The sequence below is a fragment of the Rana temporaria genome, chromosome 2, assembly GCF_905171775.1.
Source record: "Rana temporaria chromosome 2, aRanTem1.1, whole genome shotgun sequence".
NCBI classification, from domain to species: Eukaryota; Metazoa; Chordata; class Amphibia; order Anura; family Ranidae; genus Rana; species Rana temporaria.
The window spans coordinates 502,105,423-502,121,343 of NC_053490.1; the positions used below are offsets into that span (position 1 = coordinate 502,105,423).

The following is a 15,921-nucleotide window of genomic DNA, read 5'->3' on the forward strand; positions in this document are numbered from 1 at the left end:
AATATTCTAAGAGTATTAGCAAGCAACATAGCATACTAGTACGTCTACATTTTTTAATGCGTTTAACACTTTTTAATGCTTTTCATGCCTTTTTAAAGTCCGTGGGTTTAAAATTGCACCAAAAGGAATGCAACTTTCTCCAAGTCACATGGAAGTGAATTGCATAGGTGTGAATGGGCCCCCATAGACAATAATATGATTCCGCTCGTCCAGCATTGTTGTGCAATGGCTGAAGGGCTACAAATCGCAGAGATGCAACCGGGGGCTAAATCCCAACATATACTGTATTTATTGGCTTATAACACTCACTTTTTCACCCTGCAAATTGGTTGCAAATAGTGTGTGCTTGTTATACGCCGATACTGCAATTTGGGCTGCCTCAGAAAGAACGGGGAGGGGGGCGGGACGAGCGCAGTCAAATTACATACAGCAAGAATCTCCTGTTTACTCAGCGGCCCCTGTAATATAAAGTCCCGTCTCCTGGGCCGGCATTGGACCAGTGTTCTGTCTATCATAGAAGCCGGTCCAGGAGGCGGGACTTTGTATTACAGGGGCCGCTGAGTAAACGGGAGATTCTTGCTGTATGTAATCTGACGACGCTCGTCTCGCCCCCCTCCCCTTTCTTTCTTTCCCAGAGTAAGCAGGAGATTCTCGCTGTATGTAATCTGACGGCACTCATCCCTCCCCCCTCCCTGAGATGGGCATTGATCAGGCTGTATTCATGGTAATGGGGAGGCTGCAGATGGGCATTAATAAAGCTGCATTGGTGGGCAATTGTGATGCTACAGATGGGCATTGATGAAGCTGCATTGATTAGCAATAGTAAGGCTACAGATGGGCATTGATCAAGCTGCATTGATTAGCAATAGTAAGGCTGCAGATGGGCATTAATCAAGCTGCATTGATGAGCAAATGTGAGGCTACAGATGGGCATTAATCAAGCTGCATTGATAAGCAATGGTAAGGCTGCAGATGGGCATTAATCAAGCTGCATTGATTAGCAATGGTGAGGCTACAGATAGGCATTAATCAAGGTGCATTGATGGGCAATGGTAAGGCTGCAGATGGGCATTGATCAAGCTGCATTGATGGGCAATTGTGAAGCTGCACATGAGCATTGATCAAGCTTCATTAATGGGCAATTTTGAGGGTGCAGATGGGCATGGATCAGGCTGCATTGATGGGCACTGACCCTTTTTTGGCTTCAAAGTTCCTTATTTAAAATTTTAGTTTTTTTTCCTGAAACTCCCCCTTAAAAATGAAGGTGCGTGTTATATGTTATATGCCGATAAATACAGTAATTGCAATGTAATTCCAATGTAGTTGGAACATTTGGCAGAGCAAACCATGAAGTTCTTTGTACAGCCATAGCATGCATTATCTATGTCCACTTTGCAATGGTTTATGGTAACACAGTTCTCTCCATGGTTAAAGCGGGAGTTCACCCATTTGTTAAAAAAAAAAAATTCTCCCCTTAGCTTCCTGCTCGTTCGGTCTAGGGGAATCGGCTATTTGTATTAAAATATGAGCAGTACTTACCCGTTTTCGAGCTGCATCTTCTTCCGTCGCTTCCGGGTATGGGTCTTCGGGAGCGGGCGTTCCTTCTTGATTGACATTCTTCCGAGAGGCTTCCGACGGTCGCATCCATCGCGTCACTCGTAGCCGAAAGAAGCCGAACGTCGGTGCGGCTCTATACTGCGCCTGCGCACCGACGTTCGGCTTCTTTCGGAAAATCGTGACGCGATGGATGCGACCGTCGGAAGCCTCTCGGAAGACTGTCAATCAAGAAGGAACGCCCATTCCCGAAGCCCATACCCGGAAGCGACGGAGAGGATGCATCTCGTAAACGGGTAAGTAATGCTCATATTTTAAAACAAATAGCCGATTCCCCTAGAGAAAACGAGCAGGAATCTAAGGGGAAAAAGTGCCCTCTAAGGGTGAACCCCCGCTTTAAGTGGAAGGACAGGTGACCAGAAAGGGTTAAAACTCCATGGCCCTAAGTCATCAACCTGCACTTAAGAAGTGATAAATATCTCTTAAGTCATGCTAATGACATGACATATGATAATATTGACTCAGAGGCCACTTAGGCATTCCTTAAATGCTGCTTTAAAGGCTAAGTTCACCTTTCCACTGAAATACACTATGGTGTCTAGGGGCCCCAGTGTTAAAGAAATTGCTGTGTTTTCAAAGAGTGGCCTTCATGTTGATGCCTTACCAGTAGGCCATGACCAGCATCCCAAACCTGCCGGGAAATTTCTGATTGAAGTGATCAGCCGTATCTCTCCTGCCTTATTTCCAGGATGGTCAAAATATTGGATGCTTACCCCTGGCATCACAGGAACGAGGGCACTACTGCTTTCTGAACCCATATGGTCCTCTCACCACCAGCTGTTACTGCTATAGGGTAGGGAGAGCACACTGAGCATGCATGGTTTGGATTCCAGAAGTTGTAATGCTCTAATAAGGCCTTTGTCAAACTTTTTAAGAACCCTTAAAAACAAAATTTCAGGCTCAGAGAATCCATTCTAGTAATCAGTATATCTACAGCCCACAGTAGGTTAGCATGATGGTCGTTGGACAAATGCTCCTTACATTTGTGGTCATTGGGAATTACCCTAACCCCCACCCTTATGCCACGTACGGGTTTCCCGGCGGACGTTTTACCGCCGGGAAACCCGAGAGGAAAGCCGAGAACCTGCTCGGTCAGTCTTTCCCCTATACACGGACGGATTTCCCGGCAGGAAAACTGCCATGAGTGTTTTGGTTGGGAAACCTGGCCTTGTGTATGCTCCACCGCAGTCTTTTCCCATAGGAAAACTGCCAGCTTAAAAACCGCCGGGAATCCCGGCGGGAAAAAAGAGAGCTCGTTCTTTTATTTTTCCCATGAGTTGGAAAAACTGCGATGGAATATACACACAGCCGGGATTCCCGGCCAAAAGCTCTGGCAGTTTTCCAGACTGGGAAACCCGTACGTGTGTACGAGGCTTTAAAGTTCGCTAAAATGTATGCAGCACTTACTTAATTGAAACGTAGGCATTGCGTCAAGGAACCCCTGGCAACCTCTAAAGGAACCCTAGGATTCCAGAGAACCTTGGTTGAGAAATGCTGATCTAATGAGTGGAGTTAGGGCTTCTGTTAGAAATGATGGGACCTCGTACAGCCTTCCTGATGGGACCCCCCCCCCAACCTTGCCTACACAACCCATCCCTCCTGGTGCAGTGGAACAGCTGCACTGACTTTATCCACCTATACTCTTAAAAAAAAAAGTTCCTCTGCTCCCATCTCCTGGGTAACTTTTTTGAAGTGATGGGGCCCAGGGAGATGTAAATAAAGCCCTGGTAAGCAAGTATAAGCGGAGAGGGGGGGGGGGGTGGTGGTCTAGTAAAATAAATGTATTAAGGCAGAAATGAACAATAAAGCTGCTCAAGGCCCCCCTGTTAAGCTGATGAGACCTGGAGCCAGTACAACAAGACCAGTTGTACTGCCATCAGCGGCCCTTAGTGGAGCATCCAGGAACTTGGGCAGGATGTGGCTAATCACTTCCATTGGCGTTTTTGTGGCAAGCTTTGCTAAGGTCGGCAATGGCCTACTGGTAAGGCTTTAAAAGGGCACTAACTACACCGTGGTTTTTATCATTCTGGGGCCACTAGACAGCATAGGGGGAGATTTACTAAAACTGGAGAACTCAGAATCTGGTGCAGCTGTGCACAGTAGCCAATTGGCTTCTTTCTTTAGCTTGTTCAATCAAGTTTTAACAATAAAACCTGGAAGGTTATTGGTTACAATGCAGAGCTGCACCAGATTTCAGTTTTAGTAAATCCCCCCCATAGTGTACTTTAGTGAAAAGGGGAACTTGGCCTTTAAAGGGGTTGTAAAGCTTTGTGTTTATTTTCACCTTAATGCATCCTATGCATTAAGGTGAAAAAACACCTTGCACTCTCGAGCCCCCCAGTTTTACTTACTTGAGTCACGAAACTCCGTGGGCGCGATCCCGCGTTGCTTTCCCCCAGCTTGAGGCAGGTCTTCATCGGAGATTAATAGCAGCGCAGCCATTGGCTCCCGCTGCTGTCAATTAAATCAATGATGCGGCAGGCCTCGTACACACGACCGAGAATCTCGTCGTAAATGAAACATCGTTTTCCTCGACGAGTTCCTTGTCAGGCTTGTCGAGAATCTTGACAATCTTTCTTTGCGTACACACGGTCAAGACAAAATCTCGTCGTTCTCAAACGCGGTGACGTACAACACGTACGACGGCACTATAAAGGGGAAGTTCGATTCCACTGGCGCCACCCTTGGGGCTGCTTTTGCTAATCTCGTGTTACTGCGTGTTAAGTAAAAGTTTGGTGAGAGACGATTCGCGCTTTTCAGTCTGTTACAGCGTGACGAATGTGCTATCTCCATTACGAACGCTACTTTTACCGAAGGTGCGCTCCCGTCTCATACTTTATTCTGAGCATGCGCGGGTTTCTAAGCATACACACGAACGTGTTTCTCGTCGTAAACCATCCCAACGAGGAACACGACGAGGAAATTGAGACTCCCGATGAGAAAAAAGAGAACTTGTTCTCTTTTTTTCTCGTCGAGTTCCACATCAGTTTTCTCTACGAAAAACATACACACGACCGTTTTCCTCTGCAAAAAAGCTCTGCCACCAAGTTTCTTCATGGATTCTGTCGAGGAACACGGTCGTGTGTACGAGGCCGCACACCAGGGGACGGGCCAAGTGATACACTTGGCGGCTATGGCACTGTATCAAACGGGAGCGAGCCCGCAAGCTAACCCCCTTGGGAGAGCGCCTCCCAGAAAGGGGGTTAGCTCTTGCGGGGAGGAGCCGAGACATCCGCCGAGGGACCCCAGAAGGCGAAGATCGGGACCACTCTGTGCAAAACTAACTGCAATTTTTTTTTAACCCTTACAACCCCTTTAAGCTTGATGATCCAGGGCCAATGTCTTATAAATCACCTGCTACTGACAATTTTATTTTGTTGCCCGATTAACCTTGACCTTCTCAATGTTCTCTCTTTCAGTGGTGTGAACATGTATGCCATGCTGACGGGCACCCTGCCATTCACGGTGGAGCCTTTTAGCCTGAGAGCTTTGTATCAGAAGATGGTGGACAAATCCATGAATCCGCTCCCTTCCCACCTCTCTCCCGGTAAGCAGTGCCACATCTTAGAAACCATTCACCAGGTCCATCAGACACGTGCCTCTGCAGTGATTGTGGCCAGCTTGCCCCGCCAGCCATCCAGACCAAGAGTAATGTCATTATTACTGCAAAGGGAAATTATCTTCTGCGAATTCTCTTTCTTTGTCAGAAAACTCCTGCAACGTGCTGGTAGGTTTTGTAGAAGGAGCTCTTGGATTGTGCCATGTAGGTTTAGTAATTTTTATTGTAAGCTCCATCATGCAGAGGGGCACTTACATCTCTGTTCCCTGCTGGGTGTTGTATTGTCAGCAATGTGCGTATGTTTACAGTGCACCCTGCTGCAATACGCCGGGAAAGGAATGAAGCTACATAAATAAAAGGTAATAGTTGTAATTATAATAAACTGTTCGGATAAATCGAATGCACCGTGCAGCAGAAGCCTTTTCCTCTTACAGATTTAATCCATCACCTGTACCAGTCAGGTGACTAGGCGATTACGCCGTTTTATTGTTATGTGTTTTGATTGCAAACAATTCAATTTCCTAAAGATTTTATTGCACAAATTAGGTTTATTTGTGTATGTAATACTCAGTTTACAAATGCTATAGCACAGAGTTTTTGCTTCTTTAAGTGGTTGTAAACGCTTACATATACCCACTGGGCCATATTCTCAAAGAATTACGCCGGCGTATCAGCAGATACGCCGACGTAAGTCTGAATCTAAGGCCGTCGTATGTTTAAGCGTATTCTCAAACTGAGATACACTTAAACATGCCTAAGATACGACGGCCAGCGCCGTTGTATCTTAGGCTGCAATATCTACGCTAACAGCTAGGTGGCATTTCCTTTGCGGTCAGCGTAGAATATGCAAATGACTAGTCACGCCGATTCACGAACGTACGCTTGCCGTCGTAGTGTTTTTACGTTGTTTCCGTAAGCGATACGCGGCGTAAAGATAAACATGCCCCCTAGGTGGCGTACTCAATGTTAAGTATGGCCGTCGTTCCCGCGTCGCAATTTGAAAATTTAACGTCGTTTGCGTAAGTCGTCCGTGAATGGCGCTGGACTCCATTTATGTTACCGTCAAAACAAATGACGTCCGTGCGACGTCATTTAGCGCAATGCACGTCGGGTAATTTACCCGACGGAGCATGCGCAGTACGAACGGCGCGGGAGCGCGCCTAATTTAAATGATCCACGCCCCCTACCAGGATCATTTGCGCGGGTGGACTTTACGCTACGCCACCGCAAGTTTACAGGTAAGTGGTTTGGGAATCAGGCACTTGCCCGTTAAACTTGCGGAGTAACGTAAAGGAGATACGTTACGCCGCCGGATATCTACGAGAATCTGGCCCACTGAAATTACTGGCCTCACGTGATACAGAGATATGAAGGAAACCCTCCTACTTAAGTTGTATCTGTTTATCCGCAGCCCTCTCCTTTCTACATCCCTTCAAAATCCAGAATTTACACAGCATTTACAGTATGAACTTCAGAATGCAAGGGGCAGGGATCTGATATCAGACACTGCATAGCATAGAGCAGGGGTCTCCAAACCTTTTAAACAAAGGGCCAGTTTATTGTCCTTTAGACTTTAGGAGGGCCGGATTGTGGCCAGCAGGGGCAAAAAAAGTCGGCATCGGTGAGAATAAATATGGCCTCAGGATTGGTGGTCAATAGGAGGGGTAGGGCCCCTATTAGTAGGGGGAATAGTATCCCATCATTGGTATCAGTGGAAGAAAGAGTGCCCCATTGTTGGCGTCAGTGGAAGGAATAGTGCCCCAAGGGGCCAGATAGAAGCTAGCAAAGGGCCACATCTGGCCCTCGGGCCGCAGTTTGGAGACCCCTGGCATAGAGCATGGGTCTTCAAACTACGGCCCTCCAGTTCTTCAGGCACTACAATTCCCATCATGCCTAGTCATGTCTGTGAATGTTAGTGTGTTACAATGCCTTGTGGGATGTTTAGTTCTACAACAGCTGGAGGGCCGTAGTTTGAGGATCCCTGGCATAGAGCAAGGAGCTGAGTGTAATCTGAGACCTGAGTAAAGAGCTGAAAAAACACGTAGTTATCTGTTTGTTGGCCAACAATTGTGTGCCGTTTGTATGCAAGACAAATTCCTAGCCAACGCCCTTCGGACAAAGGTCCTACACTTTGTCCGCGGAAAATCCGATTGTGTGGTCCAGGCTTAATATTGCATAGCTTTGGTAAATCTAAAAGAAGATTTTAGGGAGGCTTTCTATTTATTCTTGTGACCAGAATGGACCCCATGCAGCTAACAGTATCCCTTCTATTCTTCTTCAGCTGCTGTCAGTTTTATGCGCTCGCTGCTGGAGCCGGATCCATTGAAGAGACCCAATATCCAACAAGCACTGTCCAACCGCTGGCTCAATGACAACTATAATGGAAAGGCCGTGCATACACATACTTACCCAAACAGGTAGGTACAGCAACTCCTTATGTGCTCCCATCACAGCGTGTTGGTGTTTTATGTTTTGTAATGTTTTACTATATTGTAGTTCTTATAAAGCAGAATTGTGCACAATACACTCTTGTTAGAACCACAGATTATGAGATTACAAGATTTTAGGAACACACATTACCCATCAGTATCCGGTGTCAATATTCATGAAGGCTTAAGCTAGCCGTAGATACCCTGTTCCCTCGAAAATAAGACCTACCCCGAAAATAAGACCTAGCGCTATTTTCCAGGAGGGCTGCAAAATAAGCCCTACCCCGAAAATAAGCCCTAGTTTAAAATGCTTGTTAAATCCTATAATCCACTCTATTACAGGAGAATATAATGTACAATGTGTGTGTTTCTGTAATATAATTGCAGGGAAGAGAGCTCTGGTAGATCACAGAAGCGCAGAGCAGCACTATAATGAAGGTATTTGGCACAATTATATTACAGAAACACACACATTGTATATTATATAACACTGTAATAGAGTGGATTATAGGATTTTACAAGCATTTTAACTCTGTTCACACTGGGGATTCCTGTCAGGCGGGGGGGGGGGGGGGGGGGGGGTTAGAATACAGAACATTACATGGTAAGACCTAGCCTGAAAATAAGCCCTACTGTGTCTTTTGTTGCCAAAATGAATATAAGACCCGGGCTTATTTTCCTGGGAAACACGGTAGATAAAAAAAAAAAAAAAAGAGATTCTCCTATCCCCACAAGCAAGGTGGATGGAGGAATCATCCCTGCTGTGTTATTGTATTCTGACAGTGGGGACTCCTCCACTTTTAGAATACAATGATCAGTGCTGCAGCCAGTTGGCTGCAGCTGCTGATCAAATGAATTTCTTGTTTAACAAGTCAGTTGTTGGATATTTCGATCCATCTACGGCCATCTTTAATTAATAGTGTCTACTTTTTTACAGCCAGTGTATGTTCAGATGTAATGTTAAGAGGCTTCTTGATATACTATGGAGATATGACTGTTGAGATTACTCTTAAAGCGGATCTCCGCCGGAAAAAAAATATTAAAAGCCAGCAGGTACAAATACTGCAGCTGCTGACTTTTTTAATATTAGGACACTTACCTGTCCTGGAGTCCAGCGCCGTCGGCAGCAGAGGACGAGCGATCGCTCGTCACTCTGCTGCCCCCACCGCCATCCTCGGTGAGGGAACCAGGAAGTGAAGCTTTGCGGCTTCACTGCCCCGGTTCCCTACGGTGCGTCCTCACTGGTCCCCGCTGTGTTCTGGGAGCCGTGTGTTTCCCAGAACACAACAGGGGGGCGGCATCTGACGTCCTGCCCGCAGTCTACCTGCAGACTGTGTGGCCGGAAGTGAGTGCAAATACCTTTAGGGTGGAGCTACGCTTTACGAAAATCATCCAAAATCAGTCAGTTCGGCCGAAACTGGACGACTTTCGGCCTATGTGTACGACTTTCTGTTCTACAGAAGCCAATCTTACTACTGGCTTCTGCTGAACCAGCATGCTGGAAAACCAGCAGCTGATCAGTACTGGCAGCGAGTGACTGCCAGCGCTGATCAGTGTGTTCTGTCGGGGACAGTCGGCACAGAATAGCACAGCGGGGGGGGGAAATCGCTGCACCATCATCACTCGTATTGGTACGGCGATCTCCTTAGCCTACTTGGTTGAAAGACAAAAAAAATGTATAGAGCATGCCCAGCCTACAGAGCAAATTTAGTCCGGTTTCTGATGAAATGGACAAATTCGAGCCATGGGTGGCTCTGTTGGCACCCTCCTGCCTGATATCCTTCGATCTGAAACTCAATGGAGCCAAGTGGAAAATGATCAACCGACCAGCACCTTCACCCAATCAGATGCAGCCACTGTTTGGGGATTGTTACCACAACCTGCCAGGGAATTTTACAAGTATTGCTCAAACCTTGCTGGGGCCAGCATGATGCATTGAGGCCGTTCCCACTGAGACATTAGTGACTGTAATCTGTTTATCTGATTGTTGATAGTCAAACAAGCAGATCTTTGTCTTATCAATGAACACAGGTGATCGTTTACCAATAAGGCCGGGATTAACAATACTCGCCCCGTGCAGATAGAGTTACTGCACAAACAAGGATCATTAAAGCAGTCCCCCATCCCCCACTGTCCTGCCATAAGGTTATTTATACTCAATCTGGCCATACACCAGTAGAACGTTTGTATGGAAATTCTGAAGGAGTTTCATCAGAGTATTCGATCTTGCCATCATTTTCAAAATAAAAACCAAATTCACAAGAGAATTTCATTTTGATTTTTTTTTTTTAGAACCTGCTCCCTTGAATTTCCCCATCAATACGGTCCAAAACGATCAACGATTTTACACCACTAACCATTGGAAAATTGAATGAACGTTCCCAAAATAAATATCTTAAAATTCAAGCCGATCTCCAGGTTTTATTTAACTTTAAATTGTTTGTTTGCCCCAAGCTAGCCCTAAAGTAGTCCATACATTATGCAGTTTAATTTCCTTCAACCACGGGTTGAAGGAAAGAAAATTGCTCAATCCCCCTAATAACACTGACCGAATCTCTCCCGCTGCGCTATTGTATTCTGACAGTGGGAGTTTTCCCCGCCATCAGAATAAATTGATCACTGCTGGCGGCTATAGCAGTGATCGAAAAAAAAAACAGTTTGTTGTTCTGAAAAAGTTGATAGATAGATTAACAACCAGCCTGCCCATAGATGGAACTAAACTCGGCTGGTTCCTGCCTATGGCTGGCTTTAACGTGTATGGTTTAACCACTTGCTTACTGGGCACATATACCCCCCTCCTGCCCAGGTGAAATTTCAGCTTCCGGCACTGCGTCGCTTTAACTGACAATTGCGCGGTCGTGCGACGTGGCTCCCAAACAAAATTGACGTCCTTTTTTCCCCACAAATAGAGCTTTCTTTTGGTGGTATTTGATCACCTCTGCGGTTTTTATTTTTTGCGCTATAAACAAAAAAAAAAGCGTAAATTTAAAAAGAAAAAACAATATTTTTTACTTGTTGCTATAATAAATAGCCCAATTTAAAAAGAAAAAAAATTCTCAGTCTAGGCTGATACGTATTTTTCTACATATTTTTGGTAAAAAATAGCGCAATAAACGAATGGTTTGCGCAAAAGTTATAGCGCCTACAAAATAGGGGACAGAATTATTATTTTTTATTATTTTTTTTTTTTTACTAGTAATGGCGGCGATCTGCGATTTTTATCGGCACTGCGACATTATGGCGGACACTTTTGACACATTTTGGGCTCGCGCGCCCCCCAGTGGCTGGAGGTCAGAGGCCACAGGATTTTAGTCCCGAACTTCCTGTCTTACAGCAAAAGAGCCTTTAAGCCGATCCGGCGGACCGTAAGACAAATTGAGTAGTGGATCCCTTGTTAACAAAATCACCAGGCCTATCCCGAGACATCAGCCTGCGTTGCTTAGTCTCCTCCAGGGCAGGTTCTCTCCCGGTCTCCTTCATTAAGCAGCTTCTTCCACTTGGACACAGCTTGGGATCCCCTTCAGAACCATAGGCTCCAGCCAGCATAGCTGGGCCTACTGAACAGCGATGCAGCCTCGGACCAACTTGGTCCCAGGGCTGGAATCACACACACACACACACATACCTCGCGCCAGGAGGGCCACGAGGCAAAGGGCCCCCCCGAAAAACAGCGTCTGCCCCTTAAGTACCCCTTCCCAACATGCACAGCGGGGCACCACTCCGACTAGGGCTGCTGCCGAGAAGGGTCACTTAACACACCATGGTTAGCCTGTCTTCCAACATGGGCCTGAGGTGGTAACGCCACCTACAGGCAACAGGGGAAAACGTCTACCGAGCACAACCACAGCCAGAACAGAGGCTAATTCTATGAAATCAGTAAAGTCTGAGCCCAAATATCAGCTCAGACGCCCCCTAAATTTACAATAGCCCCCAATTAATTGGGAGACCAGCGCTACATAATAAATAACACATTAACCACCTAAGGACCGCCTCCTGCACATATACGTCGGCAGAATGGCACGGCTGGGCACAAGCACGTACCTGTATGTCCTCTTTAAGTGCCCGCCGTGGGTCACGGGCGCGCGCCCGCGACCCAGTCCGAAATTCCGTGACCGCGGGACCAGCGGACCCGATCGCCGCCGGTGTCCCGCGATCGGTCCCCGGAGCTGAAGAACCGGGAGAGCTGTGTGTAAACACAGCTTCCCCGTTCTTCACTGTGGCGCTGTCATTGATCGTCTGTTCCCTGATATAGGAAAAGGTGATCAATGACGTCACACGTCCAGCCTCGCCCCCCTACAGTTAGAAACACATATGAGGTCACACTTAACCCCTTCAGCGCCCCTTAGTGGTTAACTCCCATGTGAAAATGACAATGGTCCCAAAAATGTGTCAAAATTGTCCAAAGTGTCCGCCATAATGTCGCAGTCACGGAAAAAATCTCTGATCACCGCTATTAGTAGTAAAAAAAAATTTTTTTTATAAAAATGCAATAAAACTATCCCCTATTTTGTAAACGCTATAAATTTGGCGCAAACCAAACGATAAACGCTTATTGCGATTTTTTTTACCAAAAATATGTAGAAGAATACGTATCGGCCTAAACCTGAGGGAAAAAAGTTTTTTTATATATTTTTGGGGGATATTTATTATAGCAAAAGGTAAAAAATATATTTTATTTTTTTTCAAAATTGTCGCTCTACTTTTGTTTATAGCGCAAAAAATAAAAACCGCAGAGGTGATCAAATACCACTAAAAGAAAGCTCTATTTGTGGGGAAAAAGGACGCCAATTTTGTTTGGGAACCACATCGCACGACCGCGCAATTGTCAGTTAAAGCGACGCAGTGCCGAATCGCAAAAACTGTCCGGGTCCTTTACCTGCATTTTGGTCCGGGTCTTAAGTGGTTAAAATAACAAGCAAACTACCAAATACAAATACACCACTTTCTTTGGCTGCAGCGCGGGCACAGCGCAATGTACCCCCATTTTTTCATGCTGTTTCCCATAGACTTCTATTACGTCTCGTGTTTTTGGTGCATTTTCTAAAAGCACACCAAAGATCCAGCATGCAGGACTTTCGTTTTGCATTCAGAAAATGCTCTAAAAATGGCAAACTGCACACAAGATGTATTAGTGATTACAGTTGCATTAATTTGTGCCTTTTATATCTACCCGGCGTTCAGTTTGAATATATGGTTTTTGACCAAGTGAGATTGCATCTTTGTAGGGTAATGAAGCAGGGCTGGGACACTCCCAACGCTGAGGAAAATAATAACCATCAGGCAGGATTATCCACATTGCCGATCGTTTTGTTCTCCAGAAATGTTCGTTCACAGCTGTTGGACGCTGGCCCATTGACAAAGGCTCGCTGCTCAATCTGGCCAATAGAATGTCTTTCCTTAGCTTTAGAGGCACAATGGGCCCCTGCAAATATAAGTTAGCAATTAAAAAGGTGGTAGACCTTCCCCGGATTTTCCTGCCATTACACATTAAATAAATCATCTTTAAATGACTGGGCCGCGTCGGGTGAGCTCTCCCAGCTGCCAATTCTTACACCTTTGTTTATATGTAAATAGGAGAATTGCATGGGGCGATGGCAGACGGTATTACAGAAGGGCAGGGCTGGGCGGTGGATCGCTTGTTGATATTGTCTCATAAAAAGGGTGTTTAGACTGTAAAATGTGTCTGGGAACTTCAATCTACACACATGCGGATAATAAAGACGGTTTCCACTGGATTGTCTGAGTACCGGGTTCCATCTCAATGGCTGCACCCAAAATAGTGAATTCTATTAGATTTAGGGTGGCAATTAGATACAAATTTGGCTGGTTAAAGCGGAGGTTCACCCAAAAAACAAGTATATAACATTACATTCAGTATACCTCAAACATGTACAGTATGCCATTTTTTTTTTGGGGGGGGTGTACATACGGTATTATCAGTATTTTCCTACCGGCTTCCGGGTACTCGCTCGGGAGTAGGCGTTCCTATGCAGTGCCGCAATGTCATCTGGGACTTCGCCCATATGATTGACGTCCATGAGAAAACCCCCCCCCCCCCCGGCTGATAAGGCGCGTCACGACTTTCCGAAAGTAGCCGAAACCGCGAGTCGGCTCTATACGGCGCCTGCGCACCGACTAGGAGCCGTGTAGAGCTGACTGCGCAGGTGCCGTATAGAGCCGACTCGCGGTTCGGCTACTATTTTCGGAAAGTCGTGACGCGCCTTATCAGCCGGGGGGAGTTTTTCTCAGGAACGTCAATCAGAAGTCCCAGATGACATTGCGGCACTGCACAGGAACGCCCACTCCCGTGGGAGCGAGTACCCGGAAGCCGCGAGGAAAAAAACGATAATACCGTATGTACACCCCCCAAAAAAAAACCGGCATACTGTACATGTTTGAGGTATACTGAATGTAATGTTATATACTTGTTTTTTGGGTGAACCTCCGCTTTAAGCAGAAACCGGCAGAACGTCTACCCATATATGGGCACCCTGTTTGTACAGAAGTCGATCTAGCAATCGACTTCTGTACAACCAGCCTATCAGATAAATGCCGCTCCCGGAACAAAATTGAAATCATGAACATGCCCGTATCTGGCCATATATTGTAAATTGTGTTTTTTTTTCTGCCAAAAAGCCTACTAATTCTGAGTACAGCCAACTATTTGTGTCCAGAATTGTTCTTTCATATAGCCATGTACAACCACTGACTGCTGTAGGTGATTGTACACAGATGCGGTCAAAGATGGGTTAAAAAAGGAAAAAAAACATCACCCAATGAACAGAAACATTGCATAGAGCCAGGTGTCGGGGTGGGGTTCCCGGGGTCAAGTATAGGACTACACACAAAACTCTTCCCCAACATTGGTATATTGGTATAACATATGCCCCACGCTCCCGGTGCTAGTACTCTGCAAGGGGCGGGGGTGATTTTAACAATAAAGTACACATCTTAGCGGGGCCTGTTGGCCATCTAAGTAAAATGTGAAAATCCGCCCATCAACATTAGCTTTGCAAATCCGCCCATCAACACGCCCACGCTAAGATGTGTACTTTATTGTTAAAATCACCCCCAGTCCCTTGCAGAGTAGCACTAGCATCGGGAGCGCATATGTGATAGTCATTGCGCATGCGCTGTGTAGAGCTGACTCTCAGCTCTACATGTTTGGCTTTTTAAAGGAGGCTCGGTTGAAGTTCGTACTGCGCAAGCGCCGCGCCTGCGCAGTACAGGGGGGTCCTAATCCGCCGGGGGAACATTTTCGGCAGGACACCGGCAGTGCTGCAAGGGGAAGGAGGGGGGAACCTAGGCAGTAGGGCAATCTGTGCTGAACAGGGTGATTAGGGTGTGCCTGGGCACACCTGGCACACTCTATGCGCACGCCTAAAGTGCAAGGACTGTTATGATAGGAAGAAAGCGCAGAGGAGAGAGCAGAGGTATTCTTTATCTTCCATAAACAACATAAGGGCTTATTCCTTATCTTGTTTACGGGAGACACTGGCCCAGGAGACATCATAAAACAGTTGGATCATATGTGAACATCCAACCATTCTCTAATGTCTATGGCCAGCTTTAGACTACTTTTTGATAGCAAAGTAAATGTTCATAATATAGCTCACTTGCTGAGAAGACCCTTCCAAGAAATATATGTGACCGCTAAAGCCAACAGACCCCCCCCCCCAGCAATAGCTTCAAGAAGGGCAGCCATAAACCCCTGTGAAATGTCATAGTGTACGTATCCCACGGAGAGGTAGGATAGAATATCAAGTGTCTATTACAGGGCGGGTGGGGATCTGTATTCAGGAGAACACTACCATGGTGAGATCAGTAGGTCAGGGGTAAGGGAGAGGATGCCTGTAGGGTGGTATTTAAACATCATACAGGAGAATGAATTATTGTCACTCCAGAGGAGCCCCTGTCCCGATTCTAAAGAGCAGCTCCAACCAAACTGGTGAAACTGTTCCAAAGAGTTACTTTTCAGCAATATCCATAAAATATATCCATAAAATGTTGCTGTAGTAGTAGTACTAGTAAAGAAAAAGTACATTACGTATACCTATACATCAGATATAGACGAGGGACTATTGTAAATTAGAAAGGAACAGAGGGATTGTAATTGAAAATGGGGCTAGTTGTCCAGTAGGGAGCTATGGCCCTTCTAAAGGATTAAGCCAGGGGTGCCCAACTAGTGGCCTGGGGGCCACATGTGGCCCGCAGAGCCCTCTGATGTGGCCCGCGACCTCCTGCTCTGGAATGGCTTGTTTGGCAAGACCAGATTGCAGGTTGCCGACCTGCCAGCCGAGAGCATCAGTGTTGTAAATA

The 15,921-nt window shown here is 46.2% G+C and overlaps 1 protein-coding gene across 1 annotated transcript in view; it reads left to right on the top strand.

The window, feature by feature from the left end:
• HUNK (hormonally up-regulated Neu-associated kinase) overlaps positions 1-15,921 on the top strand; it is a 91,863-nt gene that overhangs the window by 60,826 nt on the left and 15,116 nt on the right. Inside the window, exons 6-7 of the mRNA XM_040338869.1 lie at positions 5,034-5,161; positions 7,455-7,590. Coding sequence (XP_040194803.1) covers positions 5,034-5,161; positions 7,455-7,590 — 264 coding nt within the window. The remainder of the gene's footprint in view (positions 1-5,033; positions 5,162-7,454; positions 7,591-15,921) is intronic.